The 15,085-nt window shown below is 37.5% G+C and overlaps 1 protein-coding gene across 1 annotated transcript in view; it reads left to right on the top strand.

Annotated features, from left to right (window-relative positions):
• Positions 1 to 15,085, top strand: part of lamb1a (laminin, beta 1a) — a 70,890-nt gene that overhangs the window by 3,729 nt on the left and 52,076 nt on the right. Inside the window, exons 3-12 of the mRNA XM_078419855.1 lie at positions 3,502 to 3,631; positions 4,942 to 5,015; positions 6,148 to 6,336; positions 7,156 to 7,219; positions 8,340 to 8,545; positions 9,764 to 9,884; positions 11,215 to 11,403; positions 11,813 to 11,992; positions 13,477 to 13,589; positions 13,994 to 14,073. Coding sequence (XP_078275981.1) covers positions 3,502 to 3,631; positions 4,942 to 5,015; positions 6,148 to 6,336; positions 7,156 to 7,219; positions 8,340 to 8,545; positions 9,764 to 9,884; positions 11,215 to 11,403; positions 11,813 to 11,992; positions 13,477 to 13,589; positions 13,994 to 14,073 — 1,346 coding nt within the window. The remainder of the gene's footprint in view (positions 1 to 3,501; positions 3,632 to 4,941; positions 5,016 to 6,147; positions 6,337 to 7,155; positions 7,220 to 8,339; positions 8,546 to 9,763; positions 9,885 to 11,214; positions 11,404 to 11,812; positions 11,993 to 13,476; positions 13,590 to 13,993; positions 14,074 to 15,085) is intronic.

Raw genomic sequence — 15,085 nt, 5'->3', positions numbered from 1 at the left:
AAGTGTTGTACAGGAGAGGAATAAACGTAAATGTAGTTGAGCGGCAGGGAAGCCAAGAGGGAAATTATGAGACATTAAACCATGATTTCATTGGGGAGTCAGAGGTGAACAACATTTTGGAGGCGGATGCAAGTATTGCTGATGATTATAACAAATTTGATGTGAAGAAAAGAGAACGCAGCAAGTTTCCGAAGCTTTGAAGCCCTAGGATTCTGCTATCACAGTTTGTTCTTAACTTTGTAGTTGCAATTTATAGGGCATTTGTTTCTGAAATTTACTACATCAAATGCCTTTGCATCATGAAAATGTAGCCAGTGGCAAACAACATTCTCCCTGTCATCTGCACTGCTTAATATATATAGCCTGACTACCTGGATCTGAATGCAGCATAATTTCACAAAAATGTGAGCATGCACATTTTCCAACTGGTTAAAGTGACTGGTTCCTGCAAATCAAGGTGTTGAGTACCAACAATCTAATTACCATCCGTACGTGTATTACTTACTGCAGTGGAACTTGCAATTGACAGTATGGTAAAGGGGAGAGCAATAGATGGAAATTACACTCCCCTGACAGAAGCCAAAAAACTGAGCAGTGTTTCATTCAGTCCAGGTGCAGTTTGCTAGCTTAACTGGCTCGGATGAAAATAGATGTGATGAGATCAGAGAGTGGTTTGAACTTCGTCATGATACCTTGCAAAGGTGCTTCAGTAACTGAACCAGTAACAGTACCATTAGCAGCCAACACTCAGAAGTAAATCTTTGTCCAAAGGTGGGGACTTGGCAATTAAAAAATATATATTTGATGTACTGTGTGCAGTTTTGGTCACCCCATTACAGTAGGATGTGGAGGCTTTGGAAAGGGTGCAGAGGTTTACCAAAATTATGCCTGGATTAGGGGGTATTAACTACAGGAAACAGTTGGATAGACTTGGATTGCTTTCTTCGGAAAGCCAGAATTTGTGGGGTGACCTAAGAGAAGTATATAAAATTATGAGAGGCATTGATAGGATAAGCAGTCAGATCCTTTTTCCCAGGATGGACAAATCAAATGCTGGAGGTCATAAATTTAATGTAAGAGGGGCAACGTTTAAAGGAAATGTGCAGGGCAAGTTTAAAAAAAAATTAGATGGTGGTGAAATGTGCTGCTGGGGGTTGTGGTTTAAGCAGATATGATGATGGCATTTAAGAAACATGGATATGCAGGGAATGAAGGGATATGCGTTATGTGCAGACAGATGAGATGGTCTTGGCATCATGTTCAGCACAGATATTGTGGGCCGAAGGGCTTGTTCTTGTGCTGCACTGTTCTATGTTGTTAATTTTTATCTATACTGATCAACAGTGAGACAGCAAAAACTCAATCATCCAGTGCATCATCTTTCTTTGCATGTTTCGAGTAGAGTTGAACAGTTTTTACCTACATTCTGCTTTTTCTTTGTTCAACAAAGTGAAAAAGATTGGAATATTTTCCCAATCCTAGCTCAAGTATGGATCAGCTGCAGCTAAATCAGTGCTAGTTTGAGTTTTTTTACGTAAGGATTCTGTTCGGTCTGCAGTTTTACATTCTGAATGCTGAAGGCATCACAAAATGCTGGAGTAACTCAGCGTTCTCAGCATCTCAGGAGAGAAGGAATGCTGAAATCGCTCATCAGAGTATTTTCATGCTTTGAGGTTTTGTTTTTTTTCTCAGGCAAGGTAACACTAAAAGCAGTATAATTAATATTTTAAAGTGAATAGCTGCATGGAATATAGACATAAAATGCTGAAGTAACTCAACGCGTCAGACGGCATCTCAGGAGAGAAGGAATGGGTGACATTTCGGGTCGAGACCCTTCCTCAGACAGAATAAATAAGTTACTTAAATAATTGATTTTGTCACAGTTGCATAGTAGAACCATCCTTTAAATCGGCCTAATTAATTGTAGTCTGACAGCTGCTTTGTGAGATAATTGCCTACAATCAGAAGTCCTGTTTTGTCTTCATTTTGCAAGCTGTGTCCAACAGTTTGCTTTGAGTGGTGCCACTTCTTATCTAAACCATTTATTCAAGAATTTCTGCAAATACTGATACCTTGAGAGTGTGACCTTCTTGTTAATTGATTACATTTTGATGCTCCCTGTGAGCAAAATAGCTAATCCTTGCCATGCCATTTCTTATCTGTCAATGTCTTAAACTTCAGTTATAGATTATCACTCTAAATGTTCTTTGGAAACTTATATATATTTCCAAGTACAGGCCAACTGTTTAAAGTTGCTGAGGATGTTATTTGTAAACATTTGAAAAGTATGATACTCCCTAATGTACAAAAGCTTTGGACTTTTTGCCAAAATTTATCAAATTTCATGGCCAACCGATGTTAAATTGCTTCTTAAGGGTAGAAATTTTGTTTAATGCTTCAAAATCCTTGGAAAATAAATGTGTGTAGTAGACAGCTTGCTGGGCACCCTGGTATAGGAAGAATGGTGTTAAGCTGGAAAGAGTGCAGAGGAGATTTATGAGAATGTTGCCAGAACTTGGCCTTGGCTATAGGAAGAGGTTGGGCAGGTTAGGAATGTATTACTTGGAGTGCAGGAGGATGACGGGTGATGTTATAATGCTGTATAAGATCATGACAGGAATAGATAGGGTAAATGTACAGTCTTTTACCAAGAATAGAAGAACAAGGAGATGTAGGTTTACAGTGAGAGGGGAAAGATTTAATAGGATCCTGGGGGCAACCTTTTCATAGGGAGGCTGACAGGTAAATGGCATGAGTTGTCAGCGAAGGTAGTTGAGGCAGGTACAATAACACTTTAAAAGTCATTTGAAGAGGTACATAGATGGGAAAGGTTTGGAGGGATAAGGGGAAAATGAAGACAAGTGGGACTAGCGTAGATGGTGAATCTTGGTCGGCATGGGCAAGTTGGGCCGAAGGGCATATTTCTGGGCTGTATGGCTCCGATGACAGCTGATGCTGTGCCTGTGCTTTAAGAGATACAGCGTGGAAACGGGCCCTTCGGCCCACCAAATCCATGCCGATCTTCGATTACCCATAGACTAGTTGTATGCAATCACACTTTCGCATCCTTCACAGAAGTGGCAATTTACAGAGGTCAATTAACCTACAATGCTCCAAGTCTTTGGAATTTGGGAGGAAACTGAAACATCCGGAGAAAACCCAAACAACCGCGCAGGGAGAACGTGCAAACTTTGCAGACAGCACCTGTGCTACCTAATTTATTAGGAATGATGAATTACTGATCTTCATATTAGTTTGCGTGTTTTTGGTAGTTTGAATGTTATTGCAAATATAAACAATCAAACTCATGAGCCAGTTATTTAAAGCAGTTATTTCCAAAAGTCCTTCATTTTATTTTGTAAAAGTGGTTGGAAAGGTTTTGTGGAAATGAGTAAGATGCAAGATTAACTGTCACAAAACATCTCATCATCACTGATCCAGATTGCACTCAGAATTAGAAAAATAGAAAATATACATAACATTTTACATTTGATCTTTCAGGAAGAAAATAAATGCTTTTCATGCGAATCCCAGACTCCTTTTGCTGAAAATTCAAACAGTCACAGAATTGAGAATGTGGTCACAACTTTTGCATTCAACCGACTGACTACCTGGTGGCAGTCTGAAAATGGTAAGTGTGAATTAAATTCATCCATCGATCATTAAGAACTGATTGTACATGTATTCAGGAGATATGAGACTGCAGATGCTGGAACCTTGAGCCAGAGACACTATGCTGGAGGAACGCAACGGGTCAGGCAGCATTTGTAGATAGTAATGGATGGATGACGTTTCGGGTCAGGATCCTTCTTCAGACTGGAGTAGAAGAAGAGGCACAACCCAAATTGCAGTCTGTCCATTCCCACCAGAGATGTTAAGAAGGGTCTCAACCCGAAACGTCACCCATTCTTTCTCTCCAGAGATGCTGCCTGTCCCGTTGAGTTACTCCAGCATTTTATGTCTACCTTCCAGAGATGTTGATTGATTTGCTAAGTGCCTCCAACAGGGTGCTTTTTGTATAGGTAATTAGAATCGGATTGGTTTAGACTAACAAGCTTTCAGTTCAAAGTGATCTCGAAAGCTCAATATGATTACATAATAATAATAATAATAAACATTTATTTTTTATAGCGCTTTTCCAGATGCTCAAAGACGCTTTACAATACAGTCAAGACATAAAAACAAACAAACGAACTATCCTGACGGAGAAGCGGCGAACAAATAGCGCCAGCATCCTCTCACGTCATTAACTTAAGCCTTTCAATGTAATGACATTGATTTAAATACCTCATGGGCTACTAAGACATGATAGCCAGAATACTGATTTATTTGCAGTTCTGTTAATGGTTTGTTCCCAGATGGTCCTTTTGTGTATTAACTAGCATTGGCAATTCTTTGTTTCCACAAGTTGTGCAATGATACCCTATTACTTGGTAATCCCTTACTCGCTTATTGTGGATAAGCAGTAATAACGGACACCATTCTTTCACACCATGGTCTGTTATAACGAGGGTTTACTGTACTTATTAAAGTGTGATGCGTTGTCTGCTCAATACAGAATAGCAAGTTCCACACATTAGGCATCTTGCAAGAATTGTTAAAATCAGTATCTGCAGAAAAGTATGGGAAATTGCATGTTCACAAATAGTGTTCCTTCTAGACTCTGCCCTTCGTTACAATACTTTGCTTCCTTTCTAGCACTACAAATTATGCACAATTGCACTTTTTAGAATGTAACAACAAATGTTGTGTGAGGTTGTTTGGAGTGCAGATATTAGCAGGGATACGTGGTCTATATGTGTCATTTTCATGTTTTGTCAATATAATTTATTTCATGTTATGTCTCTGATGCATGTTTCATGCATTGAATCAGTTTAAACTATTCTAGTATTTTTTTAACCCATTTTATCCAATTTAACATTTTTTCTTCCACTATTTTAGGCATTGAAAATGTTTCGCTTCAATTGGATCTGGAGGCTGAATTCCATTTTACCCACCTCATCATGACCTTCAAGGTAAAAAAATATACACTAATACAATGTTTTGAAGTCTTAATCTTGATGCGTGATGGGATACTTTGGAATGACCTTTCATTAATGAAATTTTTATTACAGGAAGTGAGGCTTGCTATGTAACTGACCTTTGAAAATGTGAGCTTCCCAATTTTATTATCACTCGTGAATATTTTATGTGCAGGTTATTGTCCCTTTTTCGGGTCATGGAAATGTTTAAACATATGTGTATAGGGCTTGTGAGTTTATTGTGGGTTTGTCAGACTCTAGAACTTGCATTCAGTCACATTTCCTGAGGACATTGAAGCTTGAAAACTGTTTTTAGCTTTAATAAAACTAGCACATTTACGAATATGATGTGCAAGCATTGTTGTACATCCTGCTCATCTGCAAAGGCCTTCCTGCATTTGAAAGAGCTCTGCCAATGAAGTCTATTTTATAAAGAGCCACAGTAAAGAAATAGGAATGTTTTTAGGAGTGCAGGTGTTATTTGTGTGATAATTATGACATGAGTATAATGCTATGACACCATAATGTGAACAACTTTGTTTGGTTTTACTGCAACATCTATCAAAATTATTGACTTTTGGATGTGGCCAGCAATGATAACCACCATTGAATACCTATCCTTAGTTGACCTTGCACGTTTGGATATTTCAGAGAATTATTAGGTGCATCTACATTGATGTGAAAATTGCAGACATATATACTAAAATTTAGTGTTTCTTCAAGAGGAGAGTGTTAGTGGTTTTGGACAAAGTTGCAGCTTTATGGCCACGTATTTTCACATTTTGCATAATAAAATTCCCATTCTCAAGCTACTTTGTAGGAGAGTGATCTCTTGGTCACGAGTACAGTAGCATTGTAAACTGGCTCTACTACTCCTTCTGAAGCTGTAAAGCATTTTTACTTGTATACACTTTGAACGTCTGACAGTGGTCAGCCAGTCGGGTCTATTTGCTGAAGCTATATGCACAAAAAACAAAACGCATGCTGGCGAAATGGTTGCTTTCAATCTTTTTCTGTTTTGTTTTGGTCTTTTGCTTGAATGGAGTCTGGCTTTACGCATATGACTAACGAAACGTCGTGAAAACTTGTTCACTACTAAGTCAAAGATTCTTTCTTTTGTGCTCAGTCATTTCGTCCAGCTGCTATGATGATTGAACGATCTTCAGATTCTGGAAAGACCTGGCAGGTGTATCGGTATTACGCTTATGACTGTGAATCATCCTTTCCTGGCATTTCAACAGGATCATTGAAGAAAGTGGATGACATAATCTGCGATTCTCGATACTCTGATATTGAACCTTCTACAAAAGGAGAGGTTTGTGACAAATGCCTAATTTCTGCTTGGCTCAAAACTTGGTGCAAATCTAAGAACTATTATAATGCATTCATAAATCTAAGTCATTTGTCCGAAGTCGAGTGTTTTCTTTTGTCACATACACCAGAATGGAATAGCTTGCTGCAGCTTTACAGGCACGTTAGATGGAACAACAACAAAAATAAATATCGATAAATTATCAGTTATTTCTAAGTAAGTGAAATCATAATAGTACAAAACCAAAGAACTGCAGTAGCGCAAAGACTGAAGTGGTTCAGTCAGGCTGAGGTAGGGTTGTGATTACGGTTATTCAGGCTGGTTCAAAACCTGAATGTTGATGGGAAGAAGCTGATCTTGAACCAGGAGGTAATAGTTCTCAACCAGCTGTATTGCCTTTCCAATGGTAACAGTGAGAAGAGGGCATGGCCAGGTTGGTGTGCGTCTTTGATGTTAGCTGCTTTCTTGAGGCAGTGCTTCCTCTAGGTTCCTTTGGTGGGGCGATCACTACCGATGACCAGGCATTTTCTGCAGCCTCTGGCATTCTTGAGTTAGAATTTCTGAACCAGGTCATGATGCAATCAGTCAGTACACGCTCAACTGTACACCTGGTGAAGTTCAACAGAGTATTAGACAACATGCCAAATCTCCTCGAACCTCTGAGGAAGTAGAGACATTGGTGAGCTTTCTTCTTAGATTGCCGCAAAATGCTGGGCCCAGGACATCCATGGAGGTTATTTGTGAATTAAGCAAACTTGTATGATATGCACATATTGTCTTTTATATTATTATGTAAAGAAATAACTTCCTCTTTACCTTTAGGTTATCTATCGTGTGTTGGACCCAGCGTTTAAAATCGATGATCCGTACAGCCGAAGAATACAAAGTAATTGTTATATCTGGGCTTATAATTTTTATTTGCTGCCAGTGCTAGCCTGGACCAATTGAGACGTTGTCATTGTTTTTCTGATTCTTTCTGTATTGACACTGTAACAATTACTCAAATAGATTTGAGTTAGACCTAGTTTCCCATGTGGCCTGCATGCTTCCTGTTGACTAAAACTTGTTTGCTGTTAATAAGTGTAGAGTGTTCCTTTTTCAGGATGTATTTTTTGGCAGAAGATTGGAAAATGTAGACATTTTTAAAGAGATCTTAACTTCCAGCCTTTGTTCAATTTTGCCTGCTAATGTTACGTTCCTGATGAAATAACAGTCACATTCTGTTTGGTTGAAGGAAAATAGGGAAGGAGGAGGGAGAGGGGCAGAATTTTTCTTTACTACTAAAACATCTTTCTATTAACTCTTGTTAATAACGTTTGGGGTTGTCATTGTACGTTTTAAAAACAATGGGCAAAGGCACCATCCAGATTTGCATTTAAATTTACTCTGGCAATTTCCAATGAACAGGAGATCAAGGGACAGTAACACGGGGTAATTCAGAAACTGGCATAAAAGGTCTACACCTGCCTCCAAGGAGTTGATTATTTTTATTATGGCACCAGTTTCCCCTTTTTCTTTATCTGCATGTTAAATCTCTTCAATTTATTTCTATGGGCTCGTGTCATTGCAATGAAGCTCCATTAAAGTTCTTCTTTTGGGTAAATGAACTCTTGCAGGTGAAACACATCTAGAAATGTTGATTATTTGTAAAATGGATGCAGATCTAAACTTTGTTAATTTTGTATTCTCAATTTACTCTAAGGACAGTGAAGTATTTTGACTCGAATCCTATTTCAAGAAATTTTGCAACTTTAATAGTATCTTATGCCAAAAAAATCCTACATTTTGTAACAGTCATTTAATTAGATGAGCAGCTATTTTTATATTAATTTCTCTCAACTCTTTCGGGAAACATTTTAGCTGAAAAAATTGAAGCTGAGTGGTTTTTACTACTTTCGTGGAATTGACAATTAATATTAATGGAAACTTTGCACTTGAAGAAAAACATCCTAATTTTCTGAATTACTATAACAAATTCTAATTCACTTGTGTCTTTTGTTTTGAAGATATGCTGAAGATCACAAACCTGAGGATAAGGTTTACTAAACTCCATACTCTGGGTGACAATTTACTGGACTCACGAGAAGAAATCAAAGAAAAATATTACTTTGCTATCTATGACATGGTGGTTCGGGGCAATTGTTTCTGCTATGGACATGCTAGTGAGTGTGCTCCCGTTCATGAATCTAACAATCAGAATGCAGAAGGGAAGGTAAGTAGTATATTTTTAAAAATAAGTTTTGCCTTGAATAATGTTCAATGTCTTTCATTGCCTTTGACCCATGTTAAACAAAACAGCAAAAAGTACTTCTGTAGTATTGGACAATCTGGCTACAAACTGGTCACAATGGTTTTTTCTCTCCAGTCGTGAGTTGAAATGTGGCTGACTCACAATGGAGTTTGCTTTGGAGCTTAATTGAACCCAGACAAAACTTTTCTGACCTGGCTCTGCCATTTCCTGTTTTAGGTCTTAAGACAAAATTTGACTTCACATATTCTCAGCGATTGTCGTAGACTTTCAGCTTCCTGTTGCAGTGGTCTGACTGCAGTCTGAAAATACTTGATTCTCAAGCAGTTATTTTCTTAACACTTTTTTAATTCTACTTTTTCTGTTCACTGGGTTGCACCTCAGCTGTAAGATATGAATGGCAGTTGTGTTAATATTCTGAACCAGCTGAAAGATGTGAGCAAGAATAACTGAGGCAATAATTCCTTGTTTCCCTCTTGGTGCCTCTGATTCCAGTTCCCCAGCTGTTTTGTGCCTGAGGTCAATAATTCATTTGTTTTAACTGAAAGTGGAATTCTTGTGATCCTATTCTGATGTATTACTTTAATAGTTGCTTCTATCTTTATTCTTATGAGAATCATTTCAAGATGAAAAGCAAAATTGGAGGAATACTTGTGAAAGCTTAATCTTAAACCTTCAATTTGAGAAATTGTATTTCTTTCCTCTCCACCCTCATCATTTTTTTGTTTAGTACTTACCCTTTTGTTACAAGTAGAAAACAAATTGTATTCAATAAAAAGAGAACATTTCTAGATTAAAATGTCAAAATTGCAACCTCATCTAAGATCTCCAGTGAATCAACGTCATTATTGATTATGTACACATTCTTATCTATTTCTGTTTGTATTTTGAGTTATTTGAGAAAGTGGTTTTGTACCAGGAATTGCACAGGAATTCAGAAATTTTAATTTTTGGTGTAAGTAGTTTAGTACTTACAATTTTGGATAGTTGCTAGAAAATTCAAGTCTCACCACTCCAATTATTCTTGTGCCTATTTCATTTGTATATAATACTAAATGATAATGAATGAATCTGTTGAAATCGAGGTTAAACAGACCAATATTGACCAGTTTTCTTGGGTGTAGAAAAGTTGCAGATGTAGTCCTGCAGAAAATGAAATGATTTTGACGCATTGTTTTCCAGGTACACGGTCGATGTGTCTGCCGGCACAACACGAAAGGTCTAAACTGTGAGCTGTGTCAAGAGTTCCACCAGGATGTGCCTTGGAAACCAGCTGAAGGACGCAACAGCAATGCTTGCCAAAGTGGGTTTTGGGTTAAAATATTTTGCTCTTGATAATGAATATCTTCATTTCAGGTTATATGTGTATGCAGGCAATATAAATAGCTTTAAAACACAAAACAGGTAGGATTCCAGGCTGACATTTATCCCTGGACCATTGACAAAAGCAACCTTTTGTGTTCCAATATGTGCTCATTGTTCTCGGTTGAAGTAATAGTAAGAATGATTGTAAATTGCTATGCCCAAATTGAGGGAAGGATTAAACAATTTTCAATGTCTTCCATTTTAACAGAAAACATAGCACTGTTGCATAACTTAATTGCTTTCATAGTAATAAAACAATCCCTATTTTGTTACTAATTTTAAAAAACAAGTCAATAAAATATAGTCTGCTTGAATTTTATGAAATGTTCAAACCTATGGCCTCTTGTAATGTTTTGACTGATACTTCAATGATGCTTTTGCATAAACTCGTAGAATGCAGAATAGTGAAATCATAGCAATATTTGTACAAAGTAGACTTTACCCCAAGAAAGCAATACTCTGATTGCTAAATTAGAAGTTAGCAGATAAGTGTTTGTTTTTATTATGTTTCTTTTAAAATGAGAGATTTTGTAGCAAAATGGTGCAATGTATTGTATTTAATTCCTGGTCCCTTTTCTTAACCAATGAACCATTGGTGGAAATACATTTGTAAAATCGCCAGTGTCATGTCTCCCTTGCTGCAATATATCTTGCTGGCATGTTTTGTTGTGGATGAACATGGATGAATACTAAATGCTTGGATAATGTGCCAGCGTAAAGTAGTGCCTCCTAGGTTAGTACCTAACTAAGAAAATGCTAATAAAAACCACTATGAACAATGTTTTGTGGGATGCAAGAATGTTTATTTTTATATTGGTGAAGTTTGAAAATAGATTTAATAATGATTCATTCAATCCTGTTTTATTCCACCACTAGTCTTCCCATTGCATCTTCTATCTGATTAAATATATTGTACTGCAGCCAGGGCAGATTCTATTACAATTGTGCATTAAAATCTGTAACAACCTAAATCTTGGCATGTTGGTACATGTAGAGACTTCTTAAAATTATCCAAGGAATTTCAAAGAAAGTTATTTCAGGTAAAACTAAGGTCTCCTAAACTTACAGATGCTAGAAGGTGGGGTATAACTGGAATGTAAGGATCTTCTCTGTAGGGCCAAAAACCAACACTGGGTGGAGGAGACCATTTATCCTTTGTGTCCATTGAATGTTTTGTATTTCAATATTAAAAGTAAGTTGTATTTTGAACTTCTCATATATATGTGTATATATTTATAAAATTAGGCTTTCTCTGTTTTAAATTTCAGGATGTAACTGCAATGGACATGCTCATAAATGTCACTTTGACATGGCTGTGTATTTAGCCTCTGGTAATGTCAGTGGTGGTGTGTGTGATGGCTGTCAGAATAATACAATGGGGCAGCACTGTGAACAATGCAAACCTTTCTACTACCAGCATCCAGAACGAGGTATTCGTGCCACTGACATCTGTGAGCGTAAGTACTGCCATTTGATACACCATGACCAAGAAGTGAATGACACTGATCCACTTGAATTATTTTTGGTGGTGGGTTGTTTCAAGAATTTTAAAGAGAATGTTTGCCATAAGATATCCTGATACCTTTTTTTGTACACTGATTATCCAGTGTTTTAAAAGTCATTCAGAAATGTTAAACTACATATTTAATTTTTGAAGATGAGGTTTTGATATGTAGCGTATGTTCTGATTTCATTAATATAAGCCTAAAGGGTTTGTCATTTCAATTTGAACTCAAAACTGCTCTATTACGTCTTGTGAAAGTGGCTCAAAAAAGGTTGGAGCTACAAAATGTTAACTTTAGATGAAAAATCCAACGTATTTTATTGCAATGCAGGTGTAATATTGCTCTAATCTTTTTATTGCAGCTTGTAACTGTGACCCCGCTGGATCATTGAATGGTGGGATTTGTGATAGTTACACCGATTTGACAGTTAATCTTATAGCTGGGCAATGCCGTTGCAAGATGAATGTTGAGGGGGAGCGCTGCGATCTGTGCAAAGAGGGTTTCTTTGGATTAAGCGCAAATGATCCGCTAGGTTGTCAACGTAAGTATTTGCTTGTTCTTGAAAATTTCGCAAAGTTCATTTTTCGTATTTTAATTTTGCACCGTACCTTTTGATTCCAAAATTTCAGAATGCTTTAGTTAAACATGGTCATGTTCAGTGCTGGATTGTACTCATTTGAAAATCTACAATTCTACAACATTTTCAAAAATTGGCATTATCAGCAGGTCCAATCAAACTTTTGTGCTGGCATATTTCACATTCAGTTTCAGTAGGCACTGGACTGCTGTATAGGGATGTTCCTTTTGTGCAGATGTGAGTAACGGTGAGAGTTTTGTTGTAAACCTTGTAATTGTCACAAAAAGGTTTTTAGGAGCTGCAATTATACAATGCTGAATATCCTGTGGGAGGAAATATTTGCTACACTCGGCAACTCTGCTTCTATAATCCATTGATTTCAAATGTGTCCAATATGTAATTTTTCCACATCGAAAAGAACTGTAAAATGAATCTTTTTTGATTACTCTTGAAGTAAACTAACATCTTTTCCGTATTGTGTTAATAACTTCTTCCAGATCCACTGATTCGGAACTTCCTCAGATTTTTTTGAATGCTGGTTTCCTTTCCTTGGAACATTGCTTTAATTTGGTGTGAAGGCTGCATGATAAAACATAGAATTGTGAATGCAGTTAAAATGGGCTAAGCAGAACAAATTATAGTGGAGAATGATTCAGTGAAATTGATTTTTTAATTTGTAAATTAAGTTTCTTTAAGTGGATGTTGTGTCTACTGTTGCTGGCCAAGCCTATCATTTGCAAAGACTTGAACTGCATGAGCTTGATTTGCGTATCAGTGGTGATCTCAATCATTTGGTAAAAGTTCTGTAACTGCTCACTTGTTTGTGCCTTCTGGCAGGTGGTGCAGCAAAGTGGGTGGTCAGAGGTGGTGGTGGGAATGGGTGAGGAGGGGTGATGGAGGGCAGGTGGGTTGGGATGACAGTCGGGAGAAATGGAGGATGAAAATAATCTCTCTTAGTGTGAGTTTACTTCTGGAAAGACCTCTGTCACTTGCTTTAGTGTTGGACTGCTCCACAGCTAGTGTGATGGAGTAGACATCACAATCAGAGGCCCACAACTAGATGGAGTGATAAATGGCATGTTTATTTAAGCCTCCGCTTTGTTTGCATGTGAATAGAAACTATCCAGAAGTTGAAAAAGGTAAGGAATGTTCATTGTGTCCGAGATATTTTCTTTCCTCAATCATGCATGAGATGAATCCAGCTGGGAGGTGGAATTTTCGCCTCTGCCTCAGTAATCAGTTTACTCCTAATTGTAATTGGTGATAATTGTATGAAAATTGAGATCAGTCTGAAGAAGGGTCTCGACCTGAAACGTCACCCATTCCTTCTCTCCTGAGATGCTGCCTGACCTGCTGAGTTACTCCAGCATTTTGTGAATAAATACCTTCAATTTGTACCAGCATCTGCAGTTATTTTCCTACACTTATTGCTTTGTTTGGTCATTTAGCCTGTGCCTGTAACCATTTGGGAACTCATCCAGGAGGATCTCCATGTGATGATGTAACAGGAAGCTGCTTCTGTAAACGTCTGGTGGTGGGCAAGAACTGTGATCAGTGTCTGGTGAGTGAATTGTTAATGCAGAAGTGGAAAACCACTGCAAACAAAACACGAAAATGCTAAGTTTAAAACCCCCTAAGAATTGCTGATTAAGATTTAAAAGGTGGACTCAAACGTTTTCAGTTTGGTTTAATATTGTAAAATGTTTAGAAAACAAATTTGGTTTCCCCCCCCCCTTTTTTTTATGCTGTATATTTTCAGGATGCACCCATTGTTAAAGGAGAGCATGGGCATCAAACCATACATCCAGATGCCTGAAATGTAGCTTGTAATGGCATGATATTTAAAAACTCTTTCCACATCATGTTAACTTTCACTTTTACCCTTTGTTTTTGCCAGAAGATTTAAACTGTTCAACAAAGATATGCCATTCACATGGTTTACATTTGGGGTTTATTGTTTTGCAGTCTCAACACTGGGGACTAAGCAATGATCTAGACGGATGTCGCTCTTGCGATTGTGACCTTGGGGGTGCCTACAATAACGAGTAAGACTGGCTTCTCGACTTCTGACACTAAATTTGAGTTCACAGCTAATAAGTAAATATTGCGGTAATTTGTACAAGAAGCAGGCATCTCAAACTGCTGAAGTATTATCTGGTTATTTGCATTTCATAGTTGAACAGTAACTAAGTCATTCTAATTTGTTATCTAAATCCAATAATTGTGATATGTGCCACACAGGTTAAAGCTTAATTTAGTTTCTCAAACCATTTAAGCAAATAAATTATATCACTCCAAAATTTTTTTGGAAGTGACTTGCTCCTGCTGAAATTTATATAAGTATCATCTGTGTTTTCCTGCTCATACATGTGCCCCAGTGGAGATAGTATCATAATACTCTGATACAGTATTCAAATGAGCATTTCATACCTAATTAGGTTAGCTTGGAGATACAACGCGGAAACCGGACCTTCAGCAACTAAGTCTACGCCGACCAGCAATCCCTGTACACTAGCACTATCCTACACATTAGGGACAATTTAAAATCTTTACCAGAGCCAATTAACCTACAAACCTGTACATCTTTGGAGTATGGAAGGAAACTGGAGCACCCAGGGAAAACCCTCGCAATCATGGAGAGAAAGTACAAACTCTGTACAGACAGCACCCGTAGCCAGGATTGAACCCGGGTCTCTGGTGCTGTAAGGTAGCAACTCTACCACTGTGCCACCGTGCCGCCCACAATCTTAAAAAGTGAATTACATTTACTAATTGTTTAATAGCAAATTAAGTGAGTGGTTAAGATTTGACAAAATATGTCTGTTTTGGTGTTAATGCTGCTGAAGGAATGTTGAATGTCAGTAAATTCAGTATTAAACACCTACAAATCGTTCTAATATAACATGTCGTTCCATAATGCAAATTAGATATAATGCCATCAATTAATCAGGGGACACCTTTTTTATTATACTGGCCTAATTTGTTACATGATTTCAGTCAGGAACTTGGAGAGCCACTTAAAAATTATTTTGGAAATTGGCAAGGAGGAAAAAAGCT

The sequence above is a fragment of the Rhinoraja longicauda genome, chromosome 23 (assembly GCF_053455715.1).
Source record: "Rhinoraja longicauda isolate Sanriku21f chromosome 23, sRhiLon1.1, whole genome shotgun sequence".
NCBI classification, from domain to species: Eukaryota; Metazoa; Chordata; class Chondrichthyes; order Rajiformes; family Arhynchobatidae; genus Rhinoraja; species Rhinoraja longicauda.
Note: the sequence above shows the minus strand (reverse complement) of the source record. Positions and strands in the feature narration are given on the sequence as shown.